Genomic DNA, 16,746 nt, shown 5'->3' on the forward strand with positions numbered 1-16,746 from the left:
CAGAAGCTGTCAGCTGTGTTGAACTGGCTCATTGAAGGGTTTCATCAGAGCTGTAGCTGGTGCAAGGACCCATCAGGAAGGAGAACAGAAATGAAACCACTCCTTTTGGTCGTAGCGAGCCGTTGTTCGGTTGTGTTGTTGAACTGCGCTCTACAGAAGAAGCCCTTCCATAGAAGAAAACTCAGCATCGTTTTGAATTGCCGTTTGAAAGAGCTGCTTTCTCTTAGTTCTCTATGTAAGATCAGTCTCCTGACTTCTAAGCACAGAAACTGTCTATAGCTGGCAGTGTTCATTTGAGAAACCATCTATGAAAAAGTTTAGCTTATGGTTTGCATCACATATTCTTGTTGCCATGAGAGGGAATTGAATTTAATTATTCATGATAGTATTTACCTGCCTTGATACTTGAGAATGTTCTTGCCATCCCTGGAAACCTACAGGAAGCAGGAGTCAGTCAGACACTTGTTCTTCATTATACGTCTTTAAGGGTTTCTTCAAGGCATATAGAACCTGGGGATTGAAATATGAAAGATACCAGATGTAATCATATCAATACTGTTAGCCTGCTTTTTATTAAGGACTGGATTCTGCACAGCACTTCAGCTTATACTTGAAATCTGTTTTAACATTGATTCCCTCCTTCCCTCCTTCCCTCCTTCCCTCCAACTGTTCATGTTCTTAAAGTTAACGAGTTTTGGCAACTTACACTGCTTGGGAATAGCTCTTTATGTTCAAGATAAATGCATAAGATGCTAGAGCTTTAGGCCAAAACCTGTATCACAGTCACGCCAACCTTGCCCTGGCAGTAAAAGAGGCTTTGCTTTTTCAATACACAGTGTCTTTCTGGGGTTTGGCTGCCATTCTTGTAGCCAAGCAGTAAAGTATTACTGGCAAAGTGACACAGGTTGAAGTATTAAAGTCTTAAAGTTACTCTCCTTTCTGTACCCTTCCCCCATCCAACACCCCCCACCGCCCTCAATCTAAGGAAATGAGGGGTGATTAACATTTGTTTTATCTTTTCTTCCATTTTGAAATTACATTGGGCAAGAACAGTTTATTTGCTGTTTCAAACAGAGATAGCAATGTATGATAATTGCAATTTGATAAATAGTGCCAGGAAGTCATTGGAAGCTCAATTACTACATAGGTATCCTTCTTTTAACTCCCAAGTCTTATTATTGTGGTTTTGGCAAATAGTAAAAACCTAAAGATCATAATATCCTAAAATAAAGCTAATCACATTACTATGAAATCATTCATTACAAATCTGATTTAAAGAAGCAGTAGTAACTGTTTATGTTCTTGGACAGAGATCACTTAAAACTTCTGTGTGCATATCAAAAGCTACAAATCTGTTCTTTTTTTTTGTTTTGTTTTGTTTTTTGGGAAAAGGTGAGAAGAGTTTTCTTACTGATTTCCTAAGCCTAGCTGGCAGTTCTCAAAGTAATTCTGTGCAGAGATTTATGACCATATCTGAAACTTGGCTATTACATTGCATGTAAAAGATGGTATTTTGCTTTTCAACTCGCTTGGCACAATGATATTATGTTAACATGCCCAATTTGAGTTTCTGTTAAAAATGAGGGTCTTCTATAGCTGTATCTTCATATACTTTTGTGCAAATATTTGGAGTCGGTGAAATTTTACTTTTTTTTTTTTTTAACTGAATGTTAAGATGGTTCCTAAAACCATGTTAAGGAATTGAATAATCAGATACTCAGCTCTTTATTGTAAATGTTAACAGCATGATAAACTGGAGAAAAATAGTTCTGTTTTTGAAAAGCCTATAATTATTTTGTTGTTAAAAGTAAATTATGAGTTGACATGACTATATTGTCATTTTATAAAGTTGTCTTCGCAATATACTCCCTTAAGCCCTTTACCATGATTTATGCAGAGGAATGTTTGTTGATTTAAGAGACTTCAGAAGCTACTATAATGGTAACTAAATATGATTTTTTCTTGATGGCTGTCTTTTTTCATTCTGAAATGCCTCATCTTCAAGGAAACAGCAAAAGCAAAGTGGTTGGATTTTTAAAACTGAGATTTAGTCACAGGGCTCTGGAAGTGGTGGGCAAATTTAAATTAGGAAAGTAAAAAACATGAATATGTTATGTTGGTATGGTTATGAAGTGCAGGGTGTATGCATCTCTTTATTCTGTTGGCTCCAAAAGGTGACCTGGCAATTTCAGTTTTTCTTTCTGTATTTCTCTCTCCTTCTTTTCTTCTCTAGCAGTTCTGTAAATTCAGCAGGAGGTAAAAATAGTCATTGATTTTTAAATTAAAAAAAAATCCAATTTAACAAATTATACATGAATTAATGTAATTAATATCATTTAGTCTGTTTCTTAGAATTTTAACGTAAATGAATAAAAATTGCTAGCATTCATACTTAGGCAGAGCATGAACAGCACCTGAAGAAAAGTGCAGTTTTATGTCGTGTGGTTTGAACATCATTTGTACATGGTGGTAGCATAGAAGAGTTGGAGCTAAATGTTTGTCTGAGAATTAACTTAGCTGAGCAACTGATCAATTTAGCATTGAGTACAAATTATTGAGGAGGGAAGTGATCATGCGGTGACCAGATTTGCTATATAAAGCAACAACCAAATCCCAAGAGGACAAAGAGGAAATACAGCATGGATTAGAGAAATAAAAGTGGCCCAAGTTCAGTAAAAGCAAATGTCATAATTATCTGGAGTAGTTGTTAGTGAATGTTACGTGATGATACTTCAAAAGAAGAAAAAATGTTTCAAAAATATATGAAATTGTACTTAGGATGTAAAAGTTGATCATGTTCTCTGTTGAATACAAAAATAGAATTTAAATTTTTTACTTTTACAACTACCAGGAAGCAGTACCACGCTGATGACTGCAGTGTTTTCACTCAATGTGCTGTAAATAATAGTGTCCAAATTGCTGTTGAGAGCAGACTTTTCAAACTATCCAAAAGTCTCTAAAGATATATTTGGAGGAATATACTGTGCAGACTAGAAAACTGAGAAAACAACTAGCTGACTTTTTTTTTTTTTTTTTTTTTTTTTTTTTTTTTTTTGCCTTAAATACACATGAGGAATAGTAGTAGCACTTTCCTTTAAATAACAGAGCAGTTATTTGGAAATGAAGCAGAACCATCGTTCTGGTGTTCCATGTAAGTTCCCTAATCATCAAACCGTAGGTGCTGATGGGGCACACTTTCCACCTTATGTGTTCCTTACACACATGAAAGCATAAGTTCCATATGTGTGGATAAAGAGAAGACTAAGGGCCTCAGCTTGGAGCTGGAAATAAAGGTTCTGTTCAAAGTGCTATTTATGTTTCACCCAATCAGTCAGTATTGCGAAAAGCCTCACAGTCCTGCATAACAGAACAGGAACCCTCCTCCTGCTGTCTTCCTTCCTCACTGGGAAGCAGATGCCTTCCACAATCTGTGTGGTGTTGGGGTTTTTTTTCACCTGTTGGCCAATGATCTTCATCTTATAGAAGTAGAAAATGGCTTGTTATATATGTCTTTGGCCTGATGTTAGGGCCTAGTTTAAGAATACAGGATGAAAAATAAGCATCAGACTTTCAGTTTAATTGAGACTGTTTTGCCTTTCAGCACACACTGTAGCAGAGTTTTAGGCACCTTTGTAAATTGACTGGAAGAATACAGTGACATTTAAAAGTTAAGCAGAGATTTCACCAATCAGTCTGACAGCTTGATGCTTAGAAGCATCAAAACAAAGTTTAAACTTTTGTTTATGAATTTTGGCCAGGACTTTTTCTTGAGCTTTTTCTGGAACATTGGTGATAACTCTCCAAATTATACATCTTCAAATGAAGAGAGAGTAACTAAGTAATGGCCCTGTGCAGAATATCTCCCGCACCAAGGCTAGTAGCTTGGTGTACTAATCTTCTTCTTGAGCAAAAATACAATGGTAAATTAAAATTTAATACATAGCTAGAGTAATGCTTAGTAAAAGCTGAGATACAGCAAGAATCTGTATATATTTGAAGAGTAAATCTAATATCTAATATTATATAGTAAAACTTGCCATTACTAACGTGTTGGTTCTATCTTAAAAATATCTTAGAGGGAAGGGGATAGATCAGTTTTCTATAGTGATTCTGTATGTATTTTGTGTTTTGTTTTTAACATCCTGTTAATGATTAGTAAAATAAAACTTCTAAAATATGTTAAGAATTTGTAAACTGAGTAATTTCCTTAGTATGTGCATAAAAGTGCATGGTGTATTGGTGTTGCTTGGTATTAAGATAAATTAAAGGTACTCATATTTGTTTGCCTTTCTGATCTAAAAGTTGTATAGCAGCATTGGCTTCATACTGATCAATAACATGCAGCAACTTAGAGCTAGTTAGGTTTATGCAGAAATGATGTTAGAGCCAGATGCAGGTTATTTTAAAGATAAGCTCTATCTACCTGGACTGTTAGTTTCATTAGTGACTGCTAATAAGTGGATTTCAGTCATAAGTTGTAATAAATGGGCTATCTCTGTATTTCCTGATTTCAGGATACTTTGAAGAATATGCTTATCAAGGGAATTTGATATTCTTTTATTGACATCATTACATTAATGGTGATCAATATGTGAAAATAGTTATAGTATTGTGAAAGGTGCCTTGTACTATTCATCCCCTTTTCTGTGTCGGAATAAAATTAGATATCGGTGTAACTCTGTCGCCCTGCTGAGTTTACTTCTTTAAGGATATTAGTAAAGTTAAAATGTTAAAACCCTTACCTGTAGTTGAAAGTTGGGGAAATAAATAGCCAACTCCTCTGAGCAAGTAAAGTTTGAATATCAGTATTAACAATTGCACTTCTCTCTCTAACAGATACATCCAGGTATTGTGTTTATGCTGTGATCTTTAAATGGTCTTGTGCATTTCTTAAATAGTTTTGTGCATTTCGTGTGCCAAATGCTCATTTATTCACTGAGGATATAGATGCATACAAAACTTTCTGCTTTTGTCAAAAAAATGAAGTGGAATCAATGAAAAATAGTTCAACACAATATCAAAATGATATTCACTACTTATGTTCATTCTTCAGTTAAAACTGTATTTGATTGAAGTCTATAACAGGTATTAAAAACAGATCAAAAAGCAGAAAAAGTACATGCAGGGAGACTGCATTTCTAGAACAAAATATTATGGACATTCATCTAAATTTAATAAGTCTCTTTCAGGGAAGTTGGACTTTGTGTGACTTGCAGTGTTAGCTTAAAATAATACGGCTGTGTTTGTTCACAGAGGTAATGGTCAGTAATATAAAGGGGTGTCTGTTCCCACTTTGTAGTCTTGTAAGTGCACTTTCCCACGCAAGTCATCAATAGTGAGGTCTGTTGTAGACCTTATGAAGAACTCTGGCTCTTGTTCTTGCATGAAGTCTCTGTCAGGGTAAGGTTATATTATTGCCTGATTGGTGCTTTTATTAATAGATATGTTTTCTAATAGCTGTTCCTATTTTACTCTCATAATTCTGTGATAATTTTTTGCTGGTATCACACTAAATATTTGGTGTGACTACTTTTTAGAAATTCGTGAGGGTCTCACACTGTTGATGTCATTTTAGTTCTGAGGTTCTTTTAAAGATGGTCGCCTTCTCTCCATAGTTAAAATGTTTTACCTCTCATGCACGGCCACAAAAATCTTTGTATCAATTAGAGGAAATGCTATCCTAATAAGCTTCAGGAAATGTAGTATATTTAGTTGGCTTTAAATGACTTGCATATGAATGAAAAGAACCACGGTCATGTTACCATCCAGCTGTTCAGTAACCATTACTGACTGGACAAAACTTTGCACGTCTGTTGTAGCTGTTTGAATTTTAAACTGCTATTTGTATGATATATTCAGTTTTCCAAGTGTATAAGCAAGCCCATGAAACAGTGAAGAGCTAAGTGACTCCTCTTTAATAAGACTGTATATGCAAATGGTCAATAACTGTACAATTAAAACTAGCTGTAGCTTCCGTGAAGAATCTTTACACACATTTTTAACTTTTTCAACTCTCAAGTGAGTTATTTGTTTTTGAAAGTATCCAAGAATGAACGAGAACATTTCAGCTTCAAGTATGGTAAACTATAGCGATGTAACATACTGCCTTTCTGTTGTCCTGCTTTCAGGAGATGTGGGGAGTATCAGAGTACAGGCATGTGGACAGACTTTTTAGGCACACTGCTAGTTGTGGCAGTGTTGTGGGTAGCTTTTTTTTTGGGGGGGGGGGGCAGGGAGGTTTGACACTGGATAGTTGCTGAATAAGGATGTTATTGTCAATAGCCAATTGTGTCCTAAATGAACTGGTGACAGGATGAGTGTCTACTTTCCCTGACTGAAGGTGTTGTTTCAGAGTCTGCTTAAGCTGATTTACAGCTGTGCTGCATCTAAAAAAGAAAGTTTTCCTATGTATTCATTGCCATCCTGGACTGGAACCTTTCCATCCCTCCTTCCTGTTGACAGGAGCGTATGACCACATGCTTAAGCCAGTTCTGCTTGCAGGCCCTAAAAGGAGTAATCTCTGTCTGGGGGTGTGTTTCACCTCCCACCCCGTTGTTGTCAGTAGTATTTATGCAGCTGCATGGTTAGGTGGACCAGGGAGATGATCCATCTCACAGCATAGGCTTGGAAGAAGCAATTGTGCAAGCGTAAGAAAGTGAAAAATCAGAAGTTTAAAAAATGGACAGACAAGTCGCTTTTTCCCCAGATCTGTACAGGATTAAAATGGCCTTGTTGTTATGGTCTGACATTCATGATCGTTTCTGCCTCCTAAGGCAAGTGAAATAGTGGAGCAGCATGAAAGATCCATAGGACAAAATATATGAAATAAGATGATAAAATTCCTACTTATTTCAGTGGCAGCCTTAGATTGGTTGAGGTGTGACAGAAAACTGTATCCTAAGTACAGCAACAGTTATCTTACCAGGATGCAGTACTGTCAGGAGTTGCCACAGCACTTGACAATACAGCTTGTCCCACAAAGCATTTTGCCTGGCACAACTTTGGAGAAAAATCTGCAAGAAGAGAATTCTTGAGATACAGTGGCTTTGCCTGGTTTCACTTGGGCAAAGAAACTTATACTTTTGGATAAATGTATCCTTTTTCCCTCATCCTGGGAAGCTTTCTGCTGGGTCTGCTAGCTGGAAGAGTTCAGTGTACAGCTGTGCAAGTGCAGCATGGAGGCAGTCGGAGGAGGGGGCTGCCTGGGGGTGGCTGAGGCTTCCTTGTCTGTCAGCAGACCAGCAGTATTGGGTCAGCTCCGTTGTATCGTGAAGCCACAACTTCAGAAAGACCCAGTGTGGTGTTTTGCATAGGGGGGAACCGCTCTGACCCCAGGACAGCTCTGAACTCAGGGTAGCACACGAGGTTTGAAGTTTCCTGAGCATGACGTCTGCTGAGCCTCTAAGTGGCCTAGTGCTGAATCTCATTCTGTGCATTTATATATGAGATTGTTTTATGCCATCCGGTTTTTCAGAATAGCTCTTTGTAGGTCCAGGGCTTTGTGTTTGACCCAGCATTTGACAGCAACTGGCTGTTTTTTTTGTGAAATAGAAGATACGGCTTTTTAATCCGGAATTGTCTTGAAGGGGCCCTAGTATACAATAATAATGGATAATAATAGAATAAAGATGTGCTGAATCACATTAACTTATTTGACACTCATGTAAAGAGAAAGTATGTGTCTGCATTAATTTAAACAATTGATTTGTTGCTTTTGTAGAAGAAAGCTTCAATAAAATTTTTAAATGTGAACTAAGCTACAGTCTTCTCCCTGACCAGGTGCTCCTCCTTCAGCATTTCTTTTGTTACATTATTTTTTCAGCAGCTTTCTGCTTGTGAACTGCCACCATTAGAAGCTCAGTAGGAGCAAAAGTCTATGTTAATTTGCCTGACTGTAGCTGCACAATTAAAGCAGTTTATCAGCAGGGGTTAGGACAATCAGTGTGTTCCAGTGCTTCATGTTATAAAATTACTTCTGTTGTTCAAACAGGTACTGTAATTAGTGTATCACTTTAAACTTTTTTTTTTTTTTTACAGTGCTGTCTTGGAATTTTGTCTGATAATAACCTCTGTAATTTTGCTACTTAGATAAGCATCTATTTTGTTTGCAGGCTACTTCTAAAGTAACAGCTTTCAGAGAAATATTAATGTCAAGACTCTATCACGTGAATACAGGCATAAATGCAGGGGTGTGGGAGTGGGGGGCTTTTTTGGTTTTCTTTTTGTTTTTCCTGGCAGCACTTACTCAGTTTCACTGGCAGTAATCAAAAGAATAAACTCTATCTGGTGGAATACCACATTTGTATTAACATTCCCATATTTATATTAATAACTATTAATTATTACAGACTAGCATTTAATACCTAGGTCTTACATATATGTACAGGTTGTTTCATGTCAACTAATAAAAATGCTCATGTTCTGTCCCTGATACATACGTAATTAGATTGTGCTTAGAATACAGTTTCATAGGACATCATAAGCCAGTCTTTAAGTGGCAGTTAACTGTTAAAAGCTGGTCCCTCACCAAGCTCTCCCCCCCACGCCTTATAGTATTGCCTTGTGTTGTCACTCTTCCCCTTCCCTGATCTTGTTCTGTTCACTTGCCCAACAGAAAAGAGGGAAGCGGGGTGGGGGGAAGCCTCCAAGGATTGGTTTTGCTGCGTCTGTGAGTTGACTCAGCTCGCTGAAGGCTGGCATGTGCTGGAGGCAGTGCTGAGGAGGCATAAATCTGTATGGCCAAGCGAGCTGGAACTTTTTGAGGCTGTTAGCTTGGTCACACAACTGGCGATGCTCTAAGTGGTGAAAGAAGATGCAAGTAACTTCTGTTTTGCCTGAGGGGGCTAGTGCACTCATGAGTATCAGCTGACATGAGGTTATTTGCATGTCTGATATTTCCAACTAATTGGCTTATTTCTTGCACAATGTGTTAGAAATCCTCCCTTGTCTACATGATTTTGTTGCAGACAGTATCCCTGAAACAGAAGCTTCAGAAACTTAAAAATGAAGATCTATAGGTCAGGTTGGCAGAAAGAGCAGTTACAGTGTTCAAAACTGTAAGATCAGTGTGGCCCATGGAAAGCTGGCAGTAACAATTTAGAGAAAATAGCATTCTTGGATTCTTCTGGCTTGGTCTTGCCAGTTGAACTGTGTTGACATAAAGTTGTTAAATAAGGTGTAATCAGTTATGAGTGGTTGAGTAAAGTTTCTCCTCTAAATGACTTGTTCAAACTTATCAGTGTGGCATTGCTAAAGATAATTAATATATTAACTCTTCTTCAAAGATATTTAAAATAGAGCAAGACTATAATTTACCTGGAGTGGTTTTTCTGATTTATCACTTTTTAAATTAAATTTAACATTCATTTGAAAAATTCTTTAAATCAATATGTTAACATTTTTGTAAGTTCACACAGCATCTTTTTTAATTGCTCTTACAATTATGTATTTTTAAAACTTTGAATCTGTGTGAATTAGGGAACAGAAACCTTCCCCTAGAACTGCTGTCAATTTATTAGACAGAATATATTTTAGTAATTTTACTAAATAGCTAAGTCTCTTTTCTCCTCATCTTACATCTTCCATTTTGACAGAGAAGTGGCTATGAGTGATTATAGTGTTTCTTATATCCTAGGATAATTTTAAGTTATTAAAAAGTACTTGAATTCATATATAAGTTTTAGTGGAAAAAGCGCATAGGATTGAAGTTGCACTTTTTTGTACTGTGAGCCACAGCTTTCAGAAAAAATACCTTTTGGAAAACTCTTCCTTTCCGATTATGTTCATTCTTTTTTGTTCTCTAACTAATGTATAGTTGCATGCGTACATATAGATACCTGGACAGTATTTATATTCAGCATTTATTTCATTTTCTATTAATGACATTTTAACAGCTTGTAATGACTAGACTCCACTTCACAATTTATTTTTTATTTTTTTATTTTTTATTTTTTTATTTTTTTATTTCTTCAACATAGTCAGTGGGCTATAATATGAAGGTCCTGAGGCCTTGCTGTGAGAATAAATAAGTATGAGGCTTTTAGGAAGTTCTTGGTAAAATACTTTCATGAGCCTCAAAATATATTTCCCTTTCACCTTCTCAGTTTTTCCGTCTTTTGAACAGTTTCAATCAAGCTTGATAGGCGCTTCTTTCCTTTGGGTTTAAAGTTTTTTAAAAATTAGGGGAAAGATAGAGGAGAGGCATAAAATAATACCTATAGCTGAGGGAAGTGTTGGGTACCAAGTTTCCATCATCTATTGTATATATTGATAGTAAACTGCTGTCTCTTTCTTATCGAGTCAGTAGTTGAGGCTTTTTTTTATAGTAATATTTTATGCAGTTGGATTTCAAGTAGTTGTAGAAAGAACAAATTTTTACTACTTGATCTCATGACCTTAATGGTGAGGTAAAAGTGGAACAGTTTCATCACAGTCATTATTTTATATGTACCCTGAGGATGATGATTGTATGCACAGAGGCAACTGAATGAAAACAAAATCTGTTTACAGAATTAGGCCATATTTAAGGATACTGAAATTTCTGCCAAACAAGAAGCACAGTGAAATTTCATCTGCCAGTTATACTGCTCTTAATGTTTTAATTTAGCAGACAAAGATAGTTTGGTTGTAATTACGCTTTTCTAATACTGTTGTTCCCCAAGGTTGTGGCATGTATGATTTTACTCAGTAATTTCCTGCATCTTCACTGCATCCAGTTTTCCTGTATTATTCTTGCATAAACAATCTCTGGGATATAGCAAAACTTCATGCTGCAAATTCCTTCTTGTGTATATTATGTAATTTTGAATATATGCAATTGAATTTATTTTTTCCCAAGCCTTTTGTTCAGGTTTGTGGTCTTTTTTTTTTGCCATTTCTTACTTTGACCTGTGTACCCTTCCTGCTCTGCTAGCCAGTGTATTCTGTCCAAAAGTAACTTGCAAGGCAATTACTGGTCTCCTGACATTTTTTTCTAGGTATACCTGGCAACCTGGCTGACTTGCCCTGCAGTGGTACTGAAGGGCAAGAGGCAGTGGGCACAAACAGAAATACAAGAAATTCTGTACAGAAAAAAAACTCTGAAACACCTGAAAACTCTGAACATAAGAAAAAACTTTTTTACTATAAAAGTGATTGAACACTGGAACAGGTTGCCCAGAGAGGCTGTGAAGTCTTCATCCTTGGAGACACTCAAAACCAGCCTGGACACAGCCCTGAGCAGCCTGCTGTAGGTGACCCTGCTTTGAGCTGGGGAAGAGGGTCGGACTAGGCAATCTCGAGATTCCTTCCTAGTCAGTCTGTAAAGTCAGCAGGTTTGCCTTAGCTGAAATTCACTTCAAGATAGCCATAGTTCATAGTTTTTTTCCTATAAAGTTGCCCAGCAAGTTACTCCTAGTCATTCTCTTTTGCCCATCTTTCCACTGTGTTTCCTCCAGAACAATTTAAATCAACCCCAAATCTTAAACACTCAAACTTGTCTGTTCCATGTTTCCCGAAACTTGGGGAAGACACCTTCCAGGTTGAATTCCAAATGTATTTAATTTTCAACCTCTTCAGCCTTTTCTATATAAAGCAGGACTGGGAAAAGAGTTTTTAAAGACTTGGTGCACAAAGAGGAGTAGCTTCTCTTAAGTTTTGATTTTACTCAGAAGGAAATATGTTTCCCAAACCACATTCTCAGAATTTAGGAGGAAAAGAGGCAGCGTAAGTGATTGCAAGAGGTGGCAGATTATTTTCTCTCTCCGCCCCTGAGCCTAGCCCTGGAATGTGTTTTGCATCCAACTTTATGTTGAAATAAATGACCTAGTGGATATTTGAATTGCCTGCTTTTGGTAAAAATAAATGTATTGGTATAACTTTTCACTAGCTTTTTTTTTAATACGCCATATGAAATTTCTTTAAAAAAAATATTAACCCACAAAGAAAGCAACCTTATAGGACAGGAGGGAATCGGTGGACAAATCCCAAGCGCAAGTATACTGAAATAGAACAGAAGAAATTTGAGGTCAGTTCCCATCTGTGTTCCCGTATTTTTTGACTTTTTTTTTTTCAAAAATATTTTGTATGGACTTCCATTCTTCTTACTCTTTCTTTTAGCCTTATCTGAATTGAGTTAAGAAATTATCCTCTCAATAGCAATAAGACTTTTGTCAAATTATTAGAACACTTCATGATCACAGAAGAGAAGTAACTGTCATTATTCAGTTACCTTACAGATAAATATTTGTGTCACTGTTTGTGAGATCTGAACAGGTGGTTTATGTGATTATTGACATTACACGCAATATTTGCCACCGAAAAATAAAGGGGTGTATTTTTTTTACGAATAAGGAATCTAAAGGGGTGTATATTTTTTGTGAATAAAAAATGTACAGTATCATCTGTGTGTTGTCTTGCATACAACTTTAAAAAAAACAAACCACATGGTGCAACAGAATAATTTGAACCACAAACACCTGCATTTGAGATTAGGCATTTAAAAGTTTGAGATTAACGTAATTACAGAGAGAGAGACTCCCTCATTTGATATAATAAATAGTTTTCTCGTTCCATAAATACTGTTGCTGCTTGATGAAGCACTGGTTTCCGAGACTTTGCGCTGTCCTATTTCCATTTTGAGAGCAACGGAGGGAAGCGAGCAGGCCCCGGCGGGTGGGTTTGCAGCGCGCGCGCCAGCCTTTGGCTGGTCAAGCTGGGGGAAGCGAAAGCTGCATTTAGACGTTCCCTCCTCTTCAGGAACAGAACTGGCTGTTTTATTTGTAGACAACTTTCCTTGTCGTTTGTCCTTCTTGCTCTGCCATGTTTTAATGGTACTGTGATGCCGGTTAGCATGTATCTGACAGGTTCGTAACCAGTACCTTTCCCATTCTGCCTTTATGTCAGTTTGCCACGAATCTGTGTGAGAAATAGCAGTGTGTTCTTTGCACTACCCTCTGTTGGTTTAGGAATGTGATCTGATTTATCATACATTTAAAATAATACTTTGTACTACCTCATATTAAAATGGTTTGTTGTTATCTTAAAAGAAAATAACTCACTCCTGCTTAGAATAAGAAAAATATTGAGTTGTTTAAATAGTAATGGTGCAGTTTTGATTATGATTGAGTGAAATAAGCTGCAAGTGCCGTGTGGTAGATATGTCTATTGAAGATTAAACTACAGCAGAAAGCACATATAACTCAGCTATGCTTTCTATGTCAGGTTCTGTTTTATAAATAAAAGTTACATTTTCTTTTTTCTTTTTTTCAGCTTCTGAAATTCACAGAGATATTTTTAAAGCCAGCATTGTTTAGAAAGTTACCTGAGATAATGTCTTTAAAATTAGTTTAAATGACACTGTTCTTAAAACTCATGGTAGCTGATAGTGTGTGTCAGAAGAAATAACTGCTTTCGTTTTCAGGGGTTATGCTCTTGGATTAGCATGTGTGCACAACAGGAAAAAGAAATTTCCTTCCAAGTACTGATTCCTTCAGATAAATTTTCCATATACCTTTCATGATTCCTTTTTTCTTTTTCTCCTTTTTTATCCTTGCCTAGTCCACAAAGCGTTTCAGACTTAAAAAAGCTGAATTAAAGATAGAACATTCTAAGAAAGAGTGCTCCCTCTGGTATTTATGAATATGAAGTACTTCATGTATTTGTTGGCATTAAATCTTTCAATATTTCTTGTGTGTGTGATTTCCTGGAAGAATTTTAATGAAATTCAGAGAAAAAGCCATATTTACAATTAACTTAGCTTGTGTTAATTCTTATAAATGTGAATTGTGGTAAGCCAGAACCACCTGACTTATAAGTAGGAGGCTCCTTTGTTATGTCTCATATTTTCAGTTTAACTCAATGATTTTAAAGAGGTGATTCTCTTTATGTGGGCCTTTACTTGAATTCAAAGATTGTAGTAATAAACTTTTCTCTTTACTGAAGTTTTATTTTTTCCAAAGCTTTTACCCTTAATTGTTTTTTAATTATGTTTATGGGAAACTTACTCAGCTTTACTCACTGTTCAATAAAAACGGAGGTGGAAAGTGTTCTCCATCTTTTGTTTATAGTCTCATTTTTGAAAGAATGAATACTTCATTGTGTTACTTGAATATATATATATCTGTTAATTAAAACTAGAATTTTGATCATTTACTTAAAAAAAATTTTTTTATCACTTGCTCTCTTTCTCTAAAAGTAGTGTTAAAACCTGCTTTGGGGATTATTAATGCCAATGATGCAAGAGGGTACCTGTGTAATGGTGACTGTCATTTTATATGGTATACAGTGGCCAGTATCAAAGCCTTGTCACCTCTTCCTCCTCTCTAGCTTTCATTCAGTATATCCAGCTCCATTTAGAAAATTGTAACTAACATTCCTTTTTTAGTGGTTGGTTTTGAAGATTTTCCCCATGAGTATTTGAAGTGAAGTTCTTAAATAGTGAAGAATTGTTGCTCTCTGTTGCTGTCCTTTGGAGCGATTTGTGTGAAATTTCTACGTATGGTGACCATTTCACTTTTCTTGAAAATATGAGGTTGCTTAACCAATCTGTTAAATCCCTGAATGGCTCCAAAGAATAGCAGTGTTTCCATAGGACTTGGTAGTCTTGTTTTTGTTCCTCTGTTGTGTGGGAGAAGGTACTGTAAGAAATCACACATGTTTTGCAGTTATGCTAAAAAAAGAATGAGATTCCAAAGAACACACATGCAACCCCCAAAACCTTTTATAAAAGATACTTTGAAACCTTGAGTACTCATTAAATAACACAATAAAACAAAACTCTTTATCTCCACAGTATCAAGAAGACTCTCCCCATCTCCTGCTGAAAATGCAGCTCATACAATTCATAGAGTGGAGTTTGTCTACTGTTTGGTTAATTGTTTTATATGGAATTAACAATGACTCATAGTTTCCATGTTTGTTTATTTATTCATTTATTTATTTATTAGGAAGAACAGAACCGAGGCAAGCCCAACTGGGAACACCTGAATGAAGATTTACATGTACTTATCACTGTGGAGGATGCTCAAAACAGAGCGGAAATAAAACTGAAGAGGGCTGTTGAAGAAGTTAAAAAGTTACTGATACCTGCAGTAAGTATTTATATGCAAGTCTCTGATTTACATTTCCAGGAGTTACTTCTGAAATATAATTAATAATGCAGTAGTAAGAGTAAGCCTGCATGGCAGCATCATGAAATTTAAATTAATATATTAAAGTATATATTATATCAATTTTTTTTGTATTTTTTTTTTTACTGTTAAAATGTATTATCCTTGGTAGAATTATTTCTCAGAATGGAAGAATACTTTTAAGAAATGTTGATTTTTCTGCCTCTTTTAGAGGTAGATACAGAGAGTTTTCATCATCGTTAAAAGGCAGTGCTGATCAGTTACAAACATTAGTTTTCTCACCGTGTTTCAGTAAAAGGGTACTTCTCTTAAAGGCTAGGGAAAAGTGACATGATTTTATGTTTCTTTGTGAGATGATTCTGATACTTTAAGGAAAGAAGGCATGTTTTCTGTGGTCTTCATACTAAACTCCTTCCAAAAAGAACAAATTCCCTCAGGAAGATGGTATCAGAAAAGCATTACTATCCCTGTATTGGGGAAAAATAAACATAGTAAAACTAACTTGTATTTTCAGTAGCAATAGGTTCATTTATATATATACATATATATATATATGTGTGTGTGTGTGTGTGTGTGTGTGTGTGTGTAAATATATGCATAAATATGTATATACAAACTTGTTTGTTTCCGTTTTTGGAACATGTTTTATCTTAAGAGAGTACTGATTATGTTCTTGTAAGAGCTGAGAAAATCCTGAGATGAATTTGGTCTTGAATAGAACTAGCAGGATGACGTCTTAAATGATGTTATTAATGACTTGTTGTGTGTGTGGCTAGTTTATTTGGTAAGATGAATTTTCTTCCTTGTTGCCCACTAGTATCAACTGACTTCTGCCCAGGCAGCCAACTTAAGAGCCTTTTGCAGAGACTAGAGTTTTACCCCATGATAGCCAGTCTCTTTGACCTACTCTATATTCTGACTCAAAGCAAAGTGACTCAGTGCGGCTTTATGCCACATTCCGTGCCCTTAATTTGCATGTTGTGGTGATTTTTGACACTTTTGTGCCATTATAAAATGATAAAAGTAAATTTACGTTTTTCTCAGTGGAGGAAATATTTTCCGTATTCTGAGGAAAAATTAAGTTTATCTCCTGAAAGAAAGTAGCAGGTTGGTATTAAAATGAGCTAGTGATTTTGGGTGCTTTCTTAGTGAATGCTAGTAGAGGCTGGCTGCAATGAAACTTGTGGTGACCTATGCTGATATAAAAAAAAATTCATTTAGAACTGTGGGAGCCAAAGAAATGTTGCAATATACGACATGCTTTAAGAAGTTACCAGGGATGAGGAGAAAGACTTAATTTTTGAATTAACAACATGTGGAATATTAAGTTGGAAGTAAGGAAAAGATGTAATGTACACCTTTTCACTTTGCACATTGTCAATCCTTGTGAAAAGAGAAGACCACAAGGGAAGGTAGATCTTCAAAATGTATACGTATGAAAAAGATCCTGAGCACATTAGGGTTGACTTATAATCAAGATTAGAAATGGCAAGAAGAAAAGAATATTTTTCATATGGGCAAAACTGAAACCCTTAGGCTCAGTTCGCTAGTCCCTTTGTAACAAAGCAAGTTTTTTTTTTAAAAAAAAATCCACCCTGCAACACACAATTACTTGTTTTCAAGCTTCCTTTGGTTCTTC

General features: G+C 36.0%; 1 protein-coding gene across 6 annotated transcripts in view; it reads left to right on the forward strand.

Moving 5' to 3' along the window:
- QKI (QKI, KH domain containing RNA binding) overlaps window positions 1–16,746 on the forward strand; it is a 165,726-nt gene that overhangs the window by 100,538 nt on the left and 48,442 nt on the right. For all 6 annotated transcript variants that reach the window (XR_003260680.2, XM_064509221.1, XM_026109839.2 and 3 more), the window contains exon 4: window positions 14,925–15,068. Coding sequence is in view for 5 of the 6 variants with exons in the window: in XM_064509221.1 (XP_064365291.1) it covers window positions 14,925–15,068 (144 nt within the window). In the remaining variant the exon portion in view is untranslated. The remainder of the gene's footprint in view (window positions 1–14,924; window positions 15,069–16,746) is intronic.

The sequence above is a fragment of the Dromaius novaehollandiae genome, chromosome 3 (assembly GCF_036370855.1).
Source record: "Dromaius novaehollandiae isolate bDroNov1 chromosome 3, bDroNov1.hap1, whole genome shotgun sequence".
NCBI classification, from domain to species: Eukaryota; Metazoa; Chordata; class Aves; order Casuariiformes; family Dromaiidae; genus Dromaius; species Dromaius novaehollandiae.